At 45.6% G+C, this 22,926-nt stretch overlaps 1 protein-coding gene across 1 annotated transcript in view; it reads left to right on the top strand.

The window, feature by feature from the left end:
- The window catches only part of LIN7A (lin-7 homolog A, crumbs cell polarity complex component), a 74,828-nt gene that overhangs the window by 49,755 nt on the left and 2,147 nt on the right, over positions 1-22,926 (top strand). Inside the window, exons 5-6 of the mRNA XM_030214484.1 lie at positions 1,996-2,202; positions 7,269-8,075. Coding sequence (XP_030070344.1) covers positions 1,996-2,202 — 207 coding nt within the window. The 3' untranslated portion in view covers positions 7,269-8,075. The remainder of the gene's footprint in view (positions 1-1,995; positions 2,203-7,268; positions 8,076-22,926) is intronic.

The raw sequence follows: 22,926 nt of genomic DNA, 5'->3' as shown, positions 1-22,926 counted from the left end.
GATGTCATTTCCTTTGGGGTGGGCGGGACGCTGAGAGGGCAGGCTTCAGGAAGCGAAGGACGGAGTTCAGCGTGGCTGCTTGCTTGCTGCTTTCCCACCCGCCCATTCGCCGCTGCGGGAAAGAACTCGTCTTCGCCGTCTTCGTCGTTTGGGGGGGCATTGCCCCCCCTCGCCCCCCCCAGTCTACGCCCATGCTTGCAGACCATACATACACGTGAATCTGAAAAGAAAAAACCCAAACCTGTCAGAGTCCTTGAGTTCCCCATGATATGTGCTAAACATTTGGTTTGGCAGGGACTCTGAACAAAAAGCGAGGATAAGAAAGGAAGTAATAACCAAAAGACTTACATTTGCTCATTGTACGCGTGTCCTACGCACATCAGTGTGGAGTTACCACCTGGCTACCACGTGGCCCAGGCGGTAATTTTGTTTTTTTTTCTGCGCGTCTGCTACACGCACCAGAAAATAACGTATTTTTCTGCGCGTGGCGGAAACCGGGTGGTAATTGTCATTCTACATGCGTAGATGATTACCACATGGTTACCATGTGAGACCTTACTGCTAAGTCAATGGGTGGCAGTAAGGTCTCAGACCCAAAATGGACACGCGCCAATTTTTATTTTGCCACACGTCCATTTTCGGCAAAAATTTTTAAAAAGGCCATTTTTACAGGCGCGCTGAAAAATGGATCTGCGTTTGCCCGAGATACGCACCTACACTAGCACAGCTCATTTTTCAGCGCACCTTAGTAAAAGGACCCCTTATTTATTGCATTTGTATCCCGCATTATTCCACCTTTTGGCAGGTTCAATGCGGCTTACATGGAACAAAGGGGGCGGTTACAAGGAATCGAGCAGGTTAACAATTCGGTCGAATAATGCAAGTCTGTGGGGTTGTCTCGCGGAGAGTAGAGAGCTAGGTTACGTCCCTAGGAGATTCAGTAGGGATTATATGTCTACTAGTAAATCAGGCCCATTTCTGACACAAATGAAACGGGCGCTAGCAAGGTTGTCCTCGGAGTGTATATGTTTGAGAGAGTGTGTGTGAGACTGACTGTGAGAGAGAGAGAGAGAGTGAATGTGCGAGTGTGTGTGTGTGACAGAAAGTGAGACTGGGTGCGAGTGTGTATGTGAGAGAGAGAGAGTGTGTATGAGAATGACACCCCTCCCTCCCTCCCTCCGAGTTCCAGGGTCTTCGTCCCCTCCCTCCGAGTTCCAGGGTCCCCTCCCTCCCTCCGAGTTCCAGGGTCGCCCCCCTCCCTCCCTCCGAGCTGCAGGGTCGCCCCCTCTCCCTCACTCCAATTTCCAGGGTCTCCTCCCTCCCCCCCCCCCGAGTTCCAGGGTCACCCCTCTCTCCCTCAGTTCCAGGGTCGTCCCCCCTCCCTCCAAGTTCCAGGGTCCCGTCCTTCCTTCTGAGTTCCAGAGTGGCCCCCTCCCTCCCCCCGAGTTCCAGGGTGGCCCCCTCCCTCTCCCCGAGTTCCAGGGTGGCCCCCCTTCCTCCCTCCGAGTTCCAGGGTCACCCGTCCCTCCCTCCAAGTTCCAGGGTCGTCGTCCCCTCCCTCCCTCCGAGCTCCAGGGTCGTCCCCCCCCTCCCTCCAAGTTCCAGGGTGGCCCCCTCTCCCTCACTCCAATTTCCAGGGTCTCCTCCCTCCCCCCCCCGAGTTCCAGGGTCACCCCTCCCTCCCTCCGAGTTCCAGGGTGGCCCCCCCTCCCTCTGAGTTTCAGGGTTCCCCTCCCAGTTCTAGGGTCGTCATCCCTCCCTTCCTCCCTCCCTCCCTTCCAGTTCCAGGCGCACTTGCTCCAAATTGTAAAAATCATCTTCACACGAAAGCAGCGTTAAAAGGCGTGCAGCCTCGGCTCTTCTCTCTGTGTTAGCTCTGTTCCTGCCCTCATTGTGGAAACAGGAAATGAGGGCAGGAACTTATCTTGAGCTACTACTGAAAAGGTGTGAGCAAAATCCAAATAAATAAATACATCAATTTGTCCTTGTTTTCAGAATGTGGAAGGCGAGCACCACGAAAAAGCAGTAGAGCTTCTGAAGGCGGCAAAGGACAGTGTGAAGCTGGTGGTGCGATACACTCCTAAGGTGCTGGAAGAAATGGAGGCTCGGTTTGAAAAGCTTCGGACTGCCCGGCGTCGGCAGCAACAGCAGCTGTTGATCCAGCAGCATCAACACCAAACACAGCAGAATCATACATCGTAGGTGAGAGATTTCATGCTACCAGTCTAAGTGCTTTGACAATAAGCCCCATGTGTGTGAAAATTTAGTTTCACATCTGCTTCTTTACATTGATAATTTACAAAAGACATAGAGGGGCATAATTGAACGAAAACGTCTATCTCCATGGGCGTTTATCTCCGAGAACGGGTCCGTGAAGGGGCGGACCGAACCGTATTTTCGCAAAAAATAGACGTCCATGTTTTATTCGACAATTTGTGAGCTGGGCGTTTTTGTTTTTCAGTGATAATGGAAACCGAAAGCGCCCAGCTCAAAAACGAATAACTCCAAGACATTTATTCATGGGAGGGGCCAGGATTCGTAGTGCACTGGTCCCCCTCACATGCCAGGACATCAACCGGGCACCCTAGAGGGCACTTTTACAAAAACAAAAAAAAAAAGGCAAAAGAGCTCCCAGGTGCATAGCAGCCTTCCCTTGTGTGTTGAGCCCCCCAAATCCCCCTCAAAACCCACTGCCCACAAGTCTACACCATTACTATAGCCCTAAGGGGTGAAGGGGGGCACCTACATGTGGGTACAGTGGGTTTGGGGGGGTTGGACGACTAATAAGCATTAAGCAGCACAATTGTAACAGGTAGGGGAGGGATGGGCCTGGGTCCACCTGCCTGAAGTCCACTGCACCCCCTAATAACTGCTCCAGTGACCTGCATACTGCTGCCAGGGAGGTGGGTATGACATTTGAGGGTGAAAATAAACAGTTGTGAAACGGCATATTTTGTGGTGGGAGGGGGTTTGTGACCACTGGGGGAGTCAGGGGAGGTCATCTCCGATTCCCTCCAGTGGTTATCTGGTCATTTAGGGCACTTTTGGGGGCCTTATTCATGGAAAAACAGGGTCCAGGAAAAGTGCCCTAAATTCTCGCTAAAAACGCATATTTTTTCCCATTATCGGCGAAAGGCGCCCATCTCTGATCGGCCGATAACCACGCCCCAGTTCCGCCTTCACCACACCCCCGTAAACTTTGTACGCTTCCGCGATGGAGTGCAGTTGAAAACGTCCAAGTTTGGCTTTCGATTATACCGCGTTATTCGTTTTTGGGAGATAAACGCCTATCTCCCGATTTAGGTCGCAATATAGACGTTTTTGTCTTTCGATTATAAGCTGGATGGACACCCATAGTAAGTCAATCACGTCAATACTTTCACAGTGGTCACTGATCCCCCTCCCACACCCCCAAAATATGTAAATAAAAATATGACTTACCAGCCTCTATGACAGCCTCATATGTTAAGGTCAGGTCTACTAGAGCAGTATGCAGGTCCCTGAAGTAGTGTAGTGGTCGGTGGAGGACCGAGGTCCCTATCTCCCTCTACCTGTCACACTTGTGGTAGAAACCGTGACCCCTCCCAAAGTCACCAAAACCCTACTGTACCCACATATAGATGCCCCCTTCACCTATAAGGGCTATTGTAGTAGTGTACACTTGTCTATTAGATTGTAAGCTCTTTGAGCAGGGACTGTCTTTCTTTGTTAAATTGTACAGCACTGCGTAACCCTAGTAGCGCTCTAGAAATGTTAAGTAGTAGTAGTAGTACACTGGGGGACAATATGTTTGGGGTGGTTTTTGGAGGGCTCAGGGGACAAAATAAGGAAGCAATGGTGAGATGTGTACCTGGGAGCATTTTCACGAAGTGCCCTCTAGGGTGCCCCATTGCTCTCCTGGGATGTCGGGGGGACCAGTCTGCTAAAAATGCTGGCTCCTCCTACATCCCAATGGCATGAATCTCTACATTTTGCACTTTTTGTTTTTCAAATATGGACCAAAAAAGCAAAACTTTGTTCAAAACAGTATTGGGGTGGGGGGGGGGGGGGGGGGGGGGGAATAGGATAGACATTTTTCTTTTTTCAAAAATGATCTTCTTTCCTTTTGGGATTTTCGATGTTTTGTGCAAAACGTCCAAAGTCGGGCTTAGACTTCATATCGAAAATGCCCCTCCATACGGAATACAAAGCAGCAGAGTTCCCAATGGCATCTATTTATATTAAAATTTGCAGCTGCCTAGGCTTTTGTTCCAGTACCATCATATGGCAGAGTGTGGGTGGAAGAAAAAATGTAGATTGAGATTTCAGTTTTCTGATATTGACTTTCATAGTTCAAAGCGACTTTCACCAAGGAAAATGAAAAGAACCGAAAAGCAAGTTTTATCAGCAAAAGACAGGCTCCTTTTCTCTCTGAACAGAAAACCTACAGAGCACTCATTCTTTGATAGCCAGCATGAGATGATATTAAAATGGCCAATTAAGCAGAGATACATTTGTATGTGTCTATTTACATAATGTTTATTTAAAATCCACTCATAATCTTGCCTATAGGAAAGGAATGAATGAATGAAACAACACATTTGAAAGAAGAAATTCTGTCTCAACTCTCTCTCTCTCTACACACAGCCTCCTTATGGACATCCAATTAGATATGCATCAGTGAATTATGTTAGCCTTATTTCTCAAAGGAAAATACCAGTGTATACTTTTACCCTCAGGATACTTGGACTATATGTCTGTCACCTGCATTCCACTTTAGAGGTCAACCAAATTTCGGTTTCAGTTTTGGCTTCGACACTGAAAGCAGCCCAAAATCTGGGTTCAGTCACATTTTGGTTTGGCTGAAAATGCCTGTGTATTTCCAGCTGAAACTAAAAATCCCCTTTTCCCCAGTGACAACTCTATTTTCCTCCACCCCCACAAGCACCGCCAGAATGAGATCTTCCTGGCTACCCCCCCCCCCCCCCCCCCCCCCCAGCAGAGAGCAGGTCCCACTGTGCTGGCCACCCACTACCTCCTTAGCAGAGAGTAGGTCTTGCCAGGCTAGCCACCTGCCCCCCCCCCCCCCACCAGTCAGACCCTCCCAGCGCTTACCTTTAAATGCCCTAGTGGCCTTCACAGTCGTTCTTGCTCCGCTTGTACCTCAGTCAAAATGGCTGCCACGACTTCCCACCACAGAGACTCGAGATTGCCTGGAAGGTTCTGGTAACCATTTTGAGACTGGAACTTCCATAGACAGGAGTGACTGGGAATTGCGCCTTCCAAGAGGAAAACACAAGAACACCAGGGCATTTAAAAGTAGCCCAAGGAAGGTCTTCAGGTGGTGGGAGGGGTTGTAGTTGTGGGGGAGCCAGAAGAGCCCACTCTCTGCCAGAGGGAGGCACCATTTTTGGTTTTGGCCAAAATCGAGTGGGAAATTTTGACCGCTGACTCAATTTCAGTCAAAACGGAGAACCCCAGCTTCGGTCACCCTCTACCCTACATTTACTTTACCAAACAGAGAAAAGAGCCAGTTGAATTGGATTGGAAATAGAACGCTTCTTGGAAACGAGCAGATGTACAGGAAATGAAAGCCTTCTCTATGGCATTGCATTATTGTTATACAAAGGGGTGTAATAGAGCACCTGGTCCCACTATGAGGAGTAGTTACTAAGCTATGGTAAAATAATGCATTTTACTGCAGCTTTAATTTACTGCGGGAGTCACTAAGCTGTGATATGTCAGCACTTCAGGTTAATAACTCCCATATTAAATCAATAATGTTATGTTCAACCTTGCAAATTGCTTTGGAGGAACAGCCTAGTGGTTAGTGCAGTGGACTTTGATCCTGGGGAACTGAGTTCAATTCCCACTGGAGCTCCTTGTGACTCTGGGCAAGTCACTTAACCCTCCATTGCCCCTGATACAAAATAAGTACCTGAATATAAGTAAACCACTTTGAATGTAGTTGCAAAAACCTCAGAAAGGCAGTATATCAAGTCCCATTTCCCTTTCCCTATTTGAGATTCTACATGGAATGTTGCTACTATTGGAGATTCTAGATGGAATGTTGCTATTCCACTAGCAACATTCCATGTAGAAGCCTACCCTTGCAGATCAGCAATGCGGCCACGCAGGCTTCTGTTTCTGTGAGTCTGACGTCCTGCACGTATGTGCAGGACGTCAGACTCACAGAAACAGAAGCCTGTGCGACCGCATTGCTGATCTGCAAGGGCAGGCTTCTACATGGAACGTTGCTAGTAGAGAAGTAGCCTAGTGGTTACTGCAGAGGACTTTGATCCTGGGGAACTGGGTTCAATTCCTACTGCAGCTCCTTGTGACTCTGGGCAAGTCACTTAACCCTCCATTGCCCCTGGTACAAAATAAGTACCTGAATATATGTAAAACCACTTTGAATGTAGTTGCAAAAACCTCAGAAAAGGCGGTATATCATTTCCTTTTCCCTTTATTTTGCTCACTACCTCCTATCCCATGACTCTCCAATTTCCTCTGGAGTCTTTCATGAGGTACTTCGTAAAACACCTTCTGAAAATGCAGATACAGAATATCAACTGGCTCACCTTTATCCACATTAGTACAAGAACAGTGCTGGACAGACTTCTACGGTCTGTGCCCTGAGAATGGCAAGGACAAATCAAACTCGGGTATACATATAAAGTCTCACATACCATGTAAAATGAGATTATCTTGTTGGGCAGACGTGATGGACCGTACAGGTCTTTATCTGCCATCATTTACTATGTTACTCTTTGGGGTTCTACATGGAATGTTGCTACTAATTGGGATTCCAGAATCTTGTAACTCTTTAGGATTCCAGAATCTTCAGAACTTTTAGTACAAGAGCAGTGCTGGGCAGACTTCTACGGTCTATGCCCTGATCGTGACTGAATAGATAGGGATGGGCTGGAGTGTAAATTTTAAGGGGTTTTGACGTTAGCTTCAGAACTTAGTACAAGAACAGTTCTGGGCACACTTCTATGGTCTGTGCCCTGAGAATGGCAAGGACAAATCAAACTCGGGTATACATATAAAGTCTCACATACCATGTAAAATGAGATTATCTTGTTGGGCAGACTGGATGGACCGTACAGGTCTTTATCTGCCGTCATTTACTATGTTACTGCTTCAATGATCCATGCTCCCACTAAAGCTGATAGACGTATGGATTTAAGCTTCCTTGACCTCTTGGTATTTGTTGTGAGTCATAAAGAGACGGAAGTATGTCAAAAAGTTCTTTTGCTCTCAGATTGGCCTTGTTTCCATTTCAGGTTCTTCCTGAGGAAGAAACACTAGAGAAAGGATTCCACCGTGAAACAGCACTGCCTCTTGCCAGCATTGTATACCAATATTTAAAAAACTGTACCTATCAACAACCCATGAAGAAAGAGTGAAGCGCGTCAAATCCATGTGCTCAACCTTCTTTCGAAACGTTGTCCGGGATATGGCAGTGTGGTCCCCAGTTTTGGACTACTGTGTAAAGCATCAGCGAAAAGAAGCAGATCTGTTCGAGCTCAAGACAGCATTACTGAGGGTTATGGAACAGTTGTATGAGGCGAGAAAAAGCCCTGCGCGCGCAGAAGGCCTCAGACCAATTACAACCAGAACAAAACATCTGTGTGCTATATTTCCTAAATATCTCTTGCACTACATAGTGTAGGGTTGTTTCTATACGACTTCCAATTTGTAATAAAGGTAACCTTTCTTTTCTTTTCTAGAAATAGCAAAAACCACTATATTTATACCGTTTTCATTATGTGGGCACAAACGACTTTTTACCTGTGTAGTTTTCATATTTTTATTAGATAATCGCTTAGATAAATTGAATGAAGCAAACCATATTTTTAATCTATTTTTATTTGGCTAACAAGACCAGAACGTTTTAGCATTGTATGTTTAAATGTGATTGATATTTGTGTGAAACCAATATATACTACACACACATCCATTATATATTTATATACAGATTTCAGGTCAATAAATAAGGTAAAACTGTCAGAAATCACCTAATTTATTGATTTTTCTTTGTGTGCCTCTCTATATCCATCTGTATATATCCACACACACACACACTTTATGTAGCTTATGTATATATCCATATATATATATATATATAAATATGATATACTTTACACACACACACACACACACATATATATATACCCTGTTTCCCCGAAAGTAAGACATCCCCCGAAAATAAGACCTAGTAGAGGTTTTCCTGAATTGGTAGATATAAGGCCTCCCCTGAAAGTAAGACCTAGCAAATTCTTGTTTGAAAGCAGGGCCGCCGAGAGCCGGACAAGACCGCCCCCGGGCCGCCGGGCCCCCCCCCCCCCCCCCACCCACCGTCGCTCCCGGAACTAACCTTAAACGCCTCATTTCACCTTCGCAGCAAGCAGCAGCAGGGCAGACCTCTCCTTCCTTCTGTGCCTCGCCCTCGTGGACGTTACGTCAGGCAAGGGCGGGACACGGAAGGAAGGAGTGGCCTGCCCTTCTGCTGCTTGCTGCGAAGGTGAAAGGAGGCGTTTAAGGTTAGTTCTGGGAGCGACTGAGTGCGGGCGGGCCAACCCCGATCCAACCCCAATGTTTTCCCGAAAAATAAGACAGCCCCTGAAAATAAGACTTAGCGCATGTTTGGGGGCAAAAATTAATATAAGACAGTGTCTTATTTTCGGGGAAACACGGTATATATATATATATATATATATATATATATATATATAATGTGCAATTTAAATATATAGGGCTTATTTTACTAAGGAGCGCTCACATTTTTAGCGTGCGCTAAAATTCTGGGCACGCTAAATGTTAGAGACGCCCATCATCCATAGGAATGCACTGGCGTCTCTAACATTTAGCGCGCACTAAAAACGTAAGCACGCCTTAGTAAATGGCCCTCATAGGAACATCACGTGTTTTTATGATAAGAAGTCTGGTAGGAGTTGAAGTATCAATTGGCAGGTGTTAGTATGATATAAGCCAATATTGAGCGGTTTCCCAGTAATTAATATCTGGCACATTTTGTGAGTGTATAATTTGTTTTATTCGTACTGTCATAGTGCAATATAAAATCTGTTTAATATTGTTTTCACTCTGTTACTTTTGCCTAACCACACCGAGAAGCATAAGCCCAACATTCCCAAAGAGGTTTGCAGGTCTATGTTATGTCATAGAATATAATTTGTATTGTATTTCTGCTGAAAAGCCATCTTAATATAATAGAACTAACAGTCATATAACATACGATGGTAACTAATTTGTGTCATTGGGCCCGCCCAGTCTATTTATTACATGCTCTAGCAGAAGAATTCTCCCAGTTGTCAACCATGCTAGGCATTGTTCCTTCGCTCTTGCTAAGAAGTATAGTCAAGTTGGCCTTCTTATCATGCTCCCCTTGTTGATATATCCAAGGAGGTACCAAGGCCTGGCCGTCAGGTCATATTGCTGGACCCAGCCTTCTCTTGGGATTGTTAAACACCTGTGTAAATAAAGATGGACTTCTCATTTCAAATTGTTCGCAGTTTTCTTTCTTCTCCCCAGATTGTGATATGTGAGTATTGATGACGATGAGTATCATTTGTGTATTCATTTTTTTGTTGTGTTCAGATCAGTCCTATGGCTCAATAAATACGTCTTGCTGCTACCATGACAGTTTTAGTCTCTTTGCTAAGAACTGGAAATGCAGAATTGTTAAATTCGTACTGGTAGTTGCTGCTCCAGGGTTGTCCATCAGTTACCTTCATGGGGACAAAGAAACTACTGGCCTGAAGCTTCACGGTGCTGTTTGTTGTCATACAAAATAGCAGGCCTTTCATTCGTCTACTGAGAGCAGAAAGAACTGGGAGGTTTGTGGGAAATTCAAACAAAACCTGAATAAAATTCATCCACTGTCTTAGAATTGTGCAAGCACCAACTGGCTTTCGATGGCTGTTGCTGTTTTACAGTCAAAATAACAGAAAGCAGCAGCCCCAACACATCTGTCCATCCCCCAACAGAAAAACACCAGTGTTGGTAGTGTTTTTGTTTGGGGGAGGGGGTGGAATAGACTAGAAGGAGCCAAAATAATACCTTATGACCCTTACAAAATGCATAGGAGTTTGACAGCCTATCCTATTCCTCACAAATATCTTCGTTACCAGTTTCTCACCCACTCTCCAATCCGCTCATTTCACTCTGCATACTTCCAAGAAATGTCATCTCCACATCTCTCTTCCCCCACCTCTTCTGTGTCCCCTGCTGTCCACCCAGAAGCATCTCACCAATTCATGATATACCCAACAACTTTCTTCCTTACCCTCCTCCCTTCTGTCCCCTATGCTTCTCACTTCCTTCCTGTCTGCCATCTCCTTGTCCAGCAGTCATCTCTCCCTTCCCCCTAGCTCTGTTCCTCATAATTGATCCTCTTCCTCCCTGTACACTCTACCCAGTAGCTTCCCCATGTCACTCTTTTTCCTCCTGCCCACCCCACCATGCCCTCTTCATCACACTTCTTGACAGTTGCTCGATCAGAGAGAAAATCATTTCCTACTTAAAGTACAATGACTCCTGTTTCACTCTTTGGCCCAGATGCTTCCTAGTACATGGTGAGGGAAGGGTAGATTCAACAGTAGAGAGATGAGGAGGAGAAAATGAGTAGTCAGGTAAGGTGACCCAACTCCACATCGTCTTTGGCTCCATTAGTTTTGGGCTCACAGGCAGCCCCAGTGCAAAACTTTCCCTTTCAGTGGCAGTTATAAGTGGTGGTTACCGGCTGGTGCTACTATTAGATGAACCAGGCAGTCGCCTAGAACACCAAACTAGAGCTGTATCTGTCATTTTCAGGGCACAGACCGTATAAGTCTGCCCAGCACTATCTCTGCCTCCCAACCACCAGCTCTGGGACAGACCGTATAAGTCTGCCCAGCAATATCCTCGCCTCCCAACCACCAGCCCCGCCTCCCATCACCGGCTCTGCCACCTGATCTCAGCTAAGCTTCTGAGGATCCATTTCCTCGGAACAGGATTCTTTTATGTTTGTCCCACGCATGTTTGAATTCCGTTACCGTTTTCCTCTCCACCACCTCCCGCGGGAGAGCATTCCAAGCATCCATCACTCTCTCTGTGTGAAAAAATACTTCCTGACATTTTTCTTGAGTCTGCCTCCCTTCAATCTCATATCGTGCCCTCTAGTTCTACCGCCTTCCCATCTCCAGAAAAGGTTCATTTGCGGATTAATACCTTTCAGAATCACCTTCAAATTACGTACCTTTATGATCTTTCAAATCCTAAATGGCACAGCTCCAGACTATATGGTACCATTAATAAACTTACCTCAAAGAAGGCTAAATATGAGGCAAGAAACTATCTCAGACTACATCTCCCAAATTGCAAAAAAGTGATCTACAAAAAAAATGTCCACTCTGCAGACTTCACTTACTTAGAAACCAAATGGTGGAACTCCTGACCACCCAAAATAAGAATATACAGGAATATACTAGATTCCGCAAAATCCTCAAAATCGTTCCTAGTCAAACAAACCCTCACAAAGAACGACCATATCTCCAACTATGAATTATTATCTGAATTGGTCATTACTCTATTTACCATTAACCTTCTCTTTGCTTCATGCACAATTTCTCATTCATAATAGATTTTCTAAATGTTTAACTTCCATGGTTATCCCAGTATGTTTATGATACTATATTGTAAAACCGGATCCTTACATCAAATTTCTCTCTTATGCATTATTCTTTGCTATATATGCTATACCCTTTATTGTAAGTCACATTGAACTCAAACTCGTTTGGGATTAATATGGGACATAAAAGTCACAAATAAATAAATAAAATAAATATTCAGTATAGCCCTACACCAAAAGCCCCATCAGCGTTGGTCTCTGATCTCCCAACCCTACCTTCTCCTACCCTGTTTCCCCGAAAGTAAGATCTAGTAGAGGTTTTCCTGAATTGGTAGATATAAGGCCTCCCCCGAAAGTAAGACCTAGCAAATTTTTGTTTGAAAGCAGGGCCGCCGAGAGCCGGACAAGACCGCCCCCGAGCCACCCCCCACCCGAGGTCGCCGGGCCCCCTCCACCCACCGTCGCTCCCGGAACTAACCTTAAACGCCTCATTTCACCTTCGCAGCAAGCAGCAGCAGGGCAGACCTCTCCTTCCTTCTGTGCCTCGCCCTCGCGGACGTTACGTCAGGCAAGGGCGGGACACGGAAGGAAGAAGTGGCCTGCCCTGCTGCTGCTTGCTGCGAAGGTGAAAGGAGGCGTTTAAGGTTAGTTCTGGGAGCAACTGAGTGCGGGCGGGCCAACCCCGATGTTTCCCCGAAAAATAAGACAGCCCCTGAAAATAAGACCTAGCGCATTTTGGGGGGCAAAAATTAATATAAGACAGTGTCTTATTTTCGGGGAAACACGGTACCATTACTGTCACCACATCATTTCCACATCGCCTTGGGACTAAGACTCGATTCTAATAATGAGAAGAAATAAAATATAACAAACCCAAATGACATGGAAAAACAAGAGGGAATGAAACGTACATTACAATAAAATATGTCAATATTAAATATGACACTGAAAGAGGCTACATAAAACATTTAAATATGTATCAGAGGAAAACCATAAAATATAATACTGATTAAAAAAAAGGCTATATAGAATCATTTAGAAATACAGTTATACTGTTTAAAAATGTATGTTTCATTCCCTCTTGTTTTTCCATGTCATTTGGGTTTTATTTTATACTAGGAAAAAATGCCCGTCCCTCCGAGCTACTTGCCTTGTTCGGGCTTCGCGTCGCTGTGTGTGGGGAGGGTTGTTGTTTTTTTTTGCTGCGCCTCCGTGGCCGTGCCTGTGGCGTTTCCGTTTCGGCCCTCGAGTGTCATAGCTCCGCCCTTGACGTCATGACGTTTTGACGCGAGGGCGGTGCAGACGCTCCAGGGCACACCGGATATCTCGGGCGCCTCAACTTCCGTGGAGGCTTCAGAACGTTGGGGTTGCCTTTTATATAGAGAGATGTTCTCATTATTAGACTCCTGACGCAGGCCACACTGGTTGAAACGCGACTCGTGTCGTGTCTTGGATGCGTTTGAATAAAGCTTTTACTCCGGTGAACGTCGTCTAGTTTCCATTCTTGTGTCACCTTTGCTGGGCGATGGGTATAATTGGGTATGCCAGAACTGCTACCAGTAGGTAAATATTTGGCTCCGGCTCCCAGAAAACACTTCTCTGAAACATGGGGGCTGTGCAGATGTGTAAAACTTAGGCACCTCAACCTCCTGCATCAGGCATGTCTCCTGCAGCCCAAGGAGGCTCCACCCCAGGAGCTCCTCCTGAGCACAAAAAACAGCTGGCTGAGACAGGAGAAAAGTACCTGGACAGAACCAGTGCTTAGTGGAACCACAAAGCAACCAAAGACCATAACGGACATTACGTGACTCTTCTTCCCCCCTTTCCCTCTCTAAGTTCCCCCCAACTGTACCTACCCATACATGTACCTCATTCTACCACAATATCACTTTGTATTCGTTCATACCATGTATTTGTTCAGACCGTAATCGATAACACCGTTAACGGTTATATGTAAGCCACATTGAGCCTGCAAAAGGTGGGAAAATGTGGGATACAAATGTAACAAATAATAATAATAATGCCCTCCCCATCTTGGAGACTGGAGCTGTAGGCTTTGTAAGTCTGTGTCTCTGAGAATGAGCACGTAACTAGGTTAAGTGCTTTGTTTATGTTGCTGTTTGTGCTTCATTAAGAACCGTGAACAAACGTTCAATGGTTGTGACAGTTTGCTCAAACTGCCAATTGTGGGATGAAAAGATAGAATTTGGGAACTACACATGCTCATTAGTGGAAAACAGAGAACACGGAGGTGTTCTCTCATTCTGCCCAGGACAATACTTTGCATTGAAGACACTTCTGAAAGCTCCATGTCTGTATTCATTAATTTATTTAGTAACTGCATGAAAATGAATTTAGGTCTTGGAGAAATTTACAGTCAGCGCTATCACTTCCACATACGAGGTCTGAGGATGGCCTGGAGAGCCGCAGTTCATATAGTTGGGGATAAGAGGTCCTAGTCAGGTGGAACTTAAGCCACGTACTCATGCCTGTACCCCACCAAATTTTATTTATTATTACATTTGTACCCCGCGCTTTCCCACTCAAAGCAGGTTCAATGCGGCTTACATAGTAATTGGGATTTCAAAGTATTGGTGGAGAGAAATAAGTTGAGTATTATCGGAGTAATAAAAGAAATAGGAATGTAGAAATGCAGGGATGAGGGGAGTAGGAGAAGGACGGGCAAGGGTAAGTGAGCAATTGGAGGGGTAGATGAGGCGGAAGGGGATGGGCAAGAGTGAAGGGAGTAGGAGAGGTGAGAGAGCAAGAGTAGGTGAGCATTGGGGGAGGGGTCGGTGAGGCGAAAGGGGATAGAGCATGGGATAGGCAGGGGGAGAACGTGGCGGGAGATGTAGTCTAGGTCATTATCGTCGTCTCCTGGGTATGTGATGGATAGATCCATTCTGGGACAAAGCGCTCTCATTCAAGAAAATCAACATTACCTTCAAAACTGCCTCAAGTTAGGTGCTGGGATGATGCACGCTAAGGACTAGATTCTGTAAATGATGGGAAAAAAAAAAAAAAAAGATCTACACCCTTTAGAAAATAGCAGCTAAGCGCATAAATGACGCCTACCTTAAGGTGCTGGCAATTACGTCTGCTGAAAGCAGGTATAAATGTTGGCACATAAATTAGACACCGATTGGGTCTATTTTCTAACAATGCATGTAAATTCCGGGAACACTTATGAGCGGACCATTTCAGAATACGATCTGCGCATAAATCCCAATTAAGGCCAATAATTGGTTGTTAGCCACCGATTGGCTCACTAATCAATTAAGTTATGCATGCAAATCAGTAGTACATGCTGATTTGCACATGCAAATTTAGTCACCATATATAGAATCCCCTAGTGAACGTGTCGGTGTGGAGCCCTATATATCAGCTTGATAAGAATCTGCAAAAGCAGTTGTACAGCCCTATCTTTTCAGCTGACATAAATCTATAAGAGCCATGTACAATAAATTAATATCATATCCTTATGGAGATTAAAAATCTATAATTCTTGAAAAATATTTATAAAGAAAACAAAATAAATATAGAGTTGCATAGAAAATATTATATATGACCTATGAAGAGATGGGTCTGAACCCCGTCACCAGATATAAAATAATATCAACGTGACTTTCAAACACAGGGTCTACCTCTGAGGTCTGAAGAAAAAAAAGATACACAGTAATCACTAATTGTGTTGGCTAGACCTCTCATGAATTTCGTATTACTGTTTATATGATATTATATAGTGGGCATTAATTTATATCTACAATAAATAAATAAATACATTTGAAGGTTAATGCCTTGATCACATCATCCAGCAACAAACTCCACAGCTTAATTCTATATCTGATCTTCATGGCCCTTAAAGGAAGTGGGCCCGAGTACTTGAAGAACAAGATGACCCTCTACACACCTCCAAGGACACTAAGGTCCTCCCAAAGAGTATCCCTAACCATACCCTCTCCAAAAGACAATACACGATATGATATCCGCAAGCAAACCTTCTCCGGAGTAGCCCCCACGCTCTGGAATGCACTGCCTGAAAGGCTCTGCTTAACAGAAGACTACCTCTACTTCAGGAAGCAGGTGAAAGCTTGGCTTTTCAACCAGGTCTTTAATGGAAGAAGTAACTAACTTGTTAGTCTCACTCACACACACAAGGAGTGACACGGGCTGCACATACTGCAGCAGGACATGTTTATCCACTCCTAGCCTAGCTGAGATAATATTTAATCACCTCTCAGACTTCATGTGCAACTTTCTTTAAATTAGTCACCTTACTTTCTAACTCCTCGTACTGTCAACTATCTACATTTTCCATCTTTGCTTATACCCTACTGTCAATTAAAATGTTCTATTGCGTATTGGGCTGACATTGTAAGTAGTAACTATGCCATACTTTATATTGTTATTTGAATATTTTTACTGCTGTAACTGTTTATTATTTATCTTCGATTTATTCTTACTGTGCAACACCTTGAGTGAATTCCTTCAAAAAGGCGGTAAATAATTCTAATAAACAAACAATAAACATGTGGAAAGTGGGGGAAAAATACTTTCTCTGCTTTTCTACTATTGTTAACATAAAATGTTCTCCTAGTCTTGGTACTATTTGAAAGAATAAAAATGGTAGAGACTATTATACAGCATAACATTACTGAGCATATAGATAGGCATGGATTACTGAAACAAAGCCTGGAAGCCAACATTGGTTCAGTTAAGGGAACACTTGCCTCACCAATCTGCTGCATTTCTTTGAGGGGTTGAAAAAAAACCCATAAAAGTGAGCCAGATGATACTGTGTATCTGGATTTCCAGAAGGCATTTGACAAAGTACACCATGAACGACTCCTGAGGGAATTAGAAAGTCATGGGACAGGAGGGGAAAAACAGAAAACAGAGAGTAGGGTTACATGGTCAAGTCTTCTCAAAGGTGAAGGGTAGATAGCTGGGGCGTATCTGGACTTCGCCGGTAGGGGGGTCCAGAGATGAGGTGAGGGGGCACATTTTAGCCCCCCCCCCCCGGCACCACCAGAACCACCTCCAACAACTGTGGCCCGCCCGCCCGCCGACCCTCTCAACCCCCCGCCCACTGTCGTCTACCTTTGCTGGCAGGGGACCCCAACCCCCAGAAGCTGAAGTCGTCTTCCTTTGTTCGTTTGGGTTTCTTCTTTCTGAGTCTGACTCTGACGTCCTGCACGTACACAACGTGCAGGACGTCAGACTCACAGAAACAGAACGAAGCCTTCAAACGAACGAAGGAAGACGACTTCGGCTGGAGGGGGTTGGGGTCCTCCACCAGCAAAGGACGTTGATGGCAGGTTGGCGGCGGGAGAGGGGGTTGCGAGGGTCATCGGTAGGGGGGTCCAGGGCCAAATCTACAGGGGCCCTGGCCCCCGTGGCCCCATAGCAGATACACCCCTGGTAGATAGTGGGGTTCCTCTCAGCGGTCTGTGCTGGGATCACTGCTTTTTTTAACATATTTTAAATGATTTAGAAGTGGGAATAATGAGTGAGATGATTACATTTCAAAGCTGTTAAATCACAAGACGATTGTGAGAAATTGGAAGAGGGCATTATGTGACTGGGATCCTGGGCATATAAATGGCAGATGACATTGAACGTGGACAAGTGCAAAGTGATGCATGTAGGAAAAAAAAACCAAATTATAGCTACATTATGAGTCACTGCCCAGGAAAAGGATCAAGGTGACATTGCTGATGATACATTGAAACTCTCTGCTCAGGGTACAGCGGTGGCTAAGGAAGCCAATAGAATGTTAGGAATTATTAGGAAAGGAATGGAGAACTGATTTATGAAACCTGGTCACAGTGAAAAAAATGTTAGTACTCCTGAGAAGTCACACCACAGGCTTATCTCAGGGCGGGGCCACCGAGAGGAGGGGGGCAGTGGGAGCAAGATTCCCCGGGCCCAGCATCCAATGAGGTCCCAGTGCAAGCAATTGAGAGACTGCTCTGCCGGCCATGGGTCCCGCCAATGTGTAAACAGGAAGTTACTTCACAGCAGGAAGGATGTAGCAGGAAGAAGGCCCCTTTTCTGGCAAGGCAGGCTCTATCTATCACTGCTGTGGGGGCAGTGCTGGTCACAGCAGGGAGGGGCAGCACGGAGCCCTGAAGATTGTTTGCTCCAGCAGCGTAGCCAGACCTACTATTTTGGGTGGACCCACAGTTAAATTGGGTGGGCCCTTCCAACCCTCCCTTGAGCTCAGCATTTCCTCTGTCCTCCCCCACCCCCAAAGAGCAGCATCTGTCCCACCCTTGAATCTCCTCAGTGTGCTTCAAAGACAACCTGGCGGCCTCAGCAATTCATTTTCGCTGTGTGCGCTGGCCCACTCAGGCTTCCCTCTGCCATGTCCCACCAATGAGGAAACAGGAAGTGACATCAGCGAGGGAGGGACACAGCAGAGGGAAGCCTGTGGGGGCTGGTGCAGGTAGTGAAGGGGAATCACTGTGCCCCTAGGATACCTTTGAGGTACACTGGGGAGATTCAGGGTGGGGGCAGATACCAGGCCGCTGGTGGAGAAGAGGAAGAGAGAGGAGTGAGACGTTGCTTTGGATGGGCGGGCCTGTGCCCACCTAGGCCCAACCCATAGCTACTCCACTGGTTTGCTTTGGGCCCGGCTTTGCCTCTCAGCAGCCCTGTCTCAGAGGTCTCTAGGCTTAGCAATAAGGGCTTAAAAGTTATATACTCTCTTCCAAAATAAGACTGAAGAATGTCTAGGAGCCCGATAAACCACTAGGTGCCGGTGCTAAACATAGTTCAATGAAATATCTTCTCATCACCTCAGTGGCAAGCAGTACAAAAAGTATATTAGGAGAGACATCTAGTGGTAAGGTTAAGAATAGCACTGAAGGCTAACAAGCCTGCAATAACTCCAGTACACACAGAAACAGAAAGGTACATAAGTAATGCCACACTGGGAAAAGACCAAGGGTCCATCGAGCCCAGCATCCTGTCCACGACAGCAGCCAATCCAGGCCAAGGGCACCTGGCAAGCTTCCCAAACGTACAAACATTCTATACAATCAAGCCATTGTGACATCACTAATGAGGTTGGCTCTTATTGGTGGAATGAGCCACTATGACATCACAATAGGTTAAATCACTGCTCTATGTAATAAAAGTGAGCCAAGTAGAGGACATAAGTACATAAGTAATGCCACACTGGGAAAAGACCAAGGGTCCATCGAGCCCAGCATCCTGTCCACAACAGCGGCCAATCCAGGCCAAGGGCACCTGGCAAGCTACCCAAACATACAAACATTCTATACATGTTATTCTTGGAATTATGGATTTTTTCCAAGTCCATTTAGTAGTGGTTTATGGACTAAATAGGTAGGATATAAAGGTTGACAAGGACCATGCAGTTTGCATAATTTAATTCCTGGTTCATTGCTATAGACTCTATTTGATCTCTGCTTTTGCCCTCCTAGCTAAAGATCATGGAAACAATAGTCAAACCCAGGGCAACCACATAATGATAAGCTGATGGTTTGCCAGCTTATCTTTAACGGCTCTGTCTGTGTAGGTAGGACCACCGAAGATGCCATACTAAAAGGAATAACTTTAAGGTGTCTGGCCAAAACTGGTTAGCCAGCACTGAATTCTTTGGATTCCTTGTGACTCTGGGCAAGTCACTGAGACATCCTTTTACACAGGCACACTAACATTTTTAGTGCACGCTAAAAAATACACATGTGCTAAATGCTAGTTCACCTTTGTAAAAGACCACCTTCCTTAACCCTCCATTACCACAGGTACAAAATAAATATCTATATATGATCTATAAACCACTTTGATTGTGATCACAGAAAGGCAGTATATCAAATTCTATCCCTCTTCCCTTTTGAAAAGCAGATACGTGGAGGGGCATAATCGAACGAAAACGTCTATCTCCATGGGCGTTTATCTCCGAGAACGGGTCCGTGAAGGGGCGGACCAAACAGTATTTTTGCAAAAAATAGACGTCCTTGTTTTATTCAACAATTTGTGAGCTGGGCGTTTTTGTTTTTCAGCGATAATGGAAAATGAAAGCGCCCAGCTCAAAAACGAATAAATCCAAGGCATTTGTTCGTGGGAGGGGCCAGGATTCGTAGTGCACTGGTCCCCCTCACATGCCAGGACACCAACCGGGCACCCTAGGGGGCACGTTTACAAAAACAAAAAAAAGGTAAAAGAGCTCCCAGGTGCATAGCACCCTTCCCTTGTGTGTTGAGCCCCCCAAATCCCCCTCAAAACCCACTGCCCACAAGTCTACACCATTATTATAGCCCTAAGGGGTGAAGGGGGGCACCTACATGTGGGTACAGTGGGTTTGGGGGGGGGGTTGGACGACTAATAAGCATTAAGCAGCACAATTGTAACAGGTAGGAGGGGGGATGGGCCTGGGTCCACCTGCCTGAAGTCCACTGCACCCCCTAACAACTGCTCCAGGGACCTGCATACTGCTGCCAGGGAGGTGGGTATGACATTTGATGGTGAAAATGAAAAGTTGTGAAACATCATTTTTTTGTGGTGGGAGGGGGTTAATGACCACTGGGGGAGTCAGGGGAGGTCATCCCCGATTCCCTCTGGGGGTAATCTGGTCATTTAGAGCACTTTTTGGGGCCTTATTCGTGAAAAAACAGGGTCCAGGAAAAGTGACCTAAATTCTAGCTACAAACGCATACTTTTTTTCCATTATCGGCGAAAGGCGCCCATCCCTGTTCAGGTGATAACCATGCCCCAGTCCTGCCTTCACCATGCCTCCGAAACACGCTCCCGTCAACTTTGTACGCTTCCACGATGGAGTGCAGTTGAAAACGTCCAAGTTCGGCTTTCGATTATACCGCGTTATTCGTTTTTCTGAGATAAACGTCCATCTCCCGATTTAGGTCGGAACTTGGGCGTTTTTCTCGTTTGATTATAAGCAGGATAGTAACATAGTAGATGACGCCAGAGAAAGACCTGCATGGTCCATCCAGTCTGCCCAACAAGATAACTCATATGTGCTACTTTTTGTGTATACCTGACCTTGATTTGTATCTGCCATTTTCAGGGCACAGACCGTAGAAGTCTGCCCAGCACTAGCCCCGCCTCCCAACCACCAGCCCCGCCTACCACCACCGGCTATGCCACCTAATCTCCTCTAAGCTTCTGAGGATCCATTCCTTCTGAACAGGATTCCTTTATGTTTATCCCACGCATGTTTGAATTCCGTTACCATTTTCATCTCCATCACCTCCCTCGGGAGGGCATTCCAAGTATCCACCACTCTCTCTGTGAAAAAAATACTTCCTGACATTTTTCTTCAGTCTGCCCCCCTTCAATCTCATTTCATGTCCTCTTGTTCTACCGCCTTCCCGTCTACGAAAAAGTTAGTGACTGTTTTACTAAGCTGCTGTAAGTATACCATGGGATGTGCTCAGGTGTCCTGTGACAACTGCTAAATTGGCACACACTATAAATATTCTTTATTTTTTCATTGGAGGGAGCATGTCTGCAGCTGGAGAGTGGGTGTTCCTGCCCTAATCACTTAGTACAGGTACTGTCACCCTTTCTCTGCGGCTTGACTGTGCTCTGCCTTGTCCAGTCCTGGAGCACAACTCCACACCAGGTTTTCTCGGGAACTCCCAGTTTCTCAGCAGCTCAAATGAAACACAAAATTCCCCCTTGTTTTATTGAAAACAGGGCTATATGCCTCCAGTAGCTCAGTTCATAGCATCAGCCCGCCTACAGTTTTACCTTATAAACAGGGATTCAAACAAGGAGGAATCTTCTTGTACTGACAGCAGCCCAGTCCTCGGTTCCCCTGCTCCTCCCCAAAATTCAAGGCACTCTCAATTCATTCGGCAAAGTCAATGTCCCAAAAGTTCATGCAGCAACGTGCTCCCGCCCTATGCCTTCCCCAAATTCAAGACAATCCCAAAAGTTCAATCGTCAAAGTCCAATTCAAAGTAGTCCCCAAAAGCTCATTCAGCACAGCCAAACTCAAAGCCTTCCATATCCTTCCCTCAGAGAATGTCCTCAGGAAAAGTGACCACCCCCCCCCCCTCCCTTTCACACCAGCAATTCACTCCTGGTGTCCACCTCACGGGTCAAACTTGGGCTCTGTGACAGGCTTCAGTTACACTTCCAGGGAACCTGCTCAGATGTTTCCATTAAATTTGCTCTCCACATAGTGAATCAAACTGTCCACCAAAGTTGGTAACAAGCCCTTAGATTGTGTCCCCCCCCCCCCCCCCCATCTCCTTACCTGGGCTAGAGCAGAGGTATCCATGGCTCTATTACATCCCCCACATCCACCTCTTGAGTCTCTGAAATCCCCTCTGCAGGTAACCATTCCATGGACTCTATTTGACCTTCCTTCCTCTGCAGCTGTTCGTAATCCTTAGCATTAGCTTGCTCAAAGAGGTCATGGGACTCTCCCCTGGGATCCTGGGATTTGTAGTCCAGCTTACCCTCTCTGAGAGAGATACCCCCCCTCAGGGACTTCTGGTCACTGTAGTGTGGGTTAACCCTGCTAGAAGAGTCAGGTGATCCTCCCTGAGGAAGCTGGGAGTTGTAGTCCCTCAATAGTTTCCTCAAATGTGTGCTTTTCCAGCATCTCCTTTCTGAGTCCTGGGTTCTAGACCTGCAGGGCCCCTCACATTTGTCACAGTACATTACCATGCAGTAACTGGTTAGCACAGAATTAGCGGGTGAGCCCGCACTGCCTACAAAATAGGTGTCAGAAAGGAAAATGGGACTTCATATACCACATTTCTGAAGTTTTTGCAACTACATTCAAAGTGGTTTACATATATTCAGGTACTTATTTTGTACCAGGAGCAATGGAAGGTTAAGTGACTTGTCCAGAGTCAGAAGGAGCTACAATGGGAATCAAACTCAGTTCCCCAGGATCAAAGTCCACTGCACTAACCACTAGGCTACTAAGCATCCATACACTAATTATTTTTAATTAGCGCACAGCCATTAATATAGAAAATAGAAAACGGTCATTTCTATGGCTGTGGTAATAATGGCCTTATCACATAAGGAAAAACAAATGTAAGGTAGAGATGAGGTTGCTACTTTTTTAAACTACTTAAGTAAAAAGTATAAGTACTGGCTTCAAAAGTAGTGAAGTAAAAGCAGAGTCTTATCCCAAAAAAAATTCAAGTCAAGTAAAAGTTAAAAAGTACAGCTCTTAAAACTACTTTTTTATTACAAAGTAAAATGTATTCTTAACAAGTTAGACCACAGGATCTAGTATGTTTGCAAGCAATACTGTATTGTAATTATATAATCAGTTTGTAATCTGTCTAGATCTCTGT

The sequence above is a fragment of the Microcaecilia unicolor genome, chromosome 9 (genome assembly GCF_901765095.1).
Source record: "Microcaecilia unicolor chromosome 9, aMicUni1.1, whole genome shotgun sequence".
Taxonomy (NCBI): Eukaryota; Metazoa; Chordata; class Amphibia; order Gymnophiona; family Siphonopidae; genus Microcaecilia; species Microcaecilia unicolor.
The sequence above is the reverse complement of the archived record's forward strand: the minus strand, read 5'-3'. Positions and strand labels throughout refer to the sequence as shown.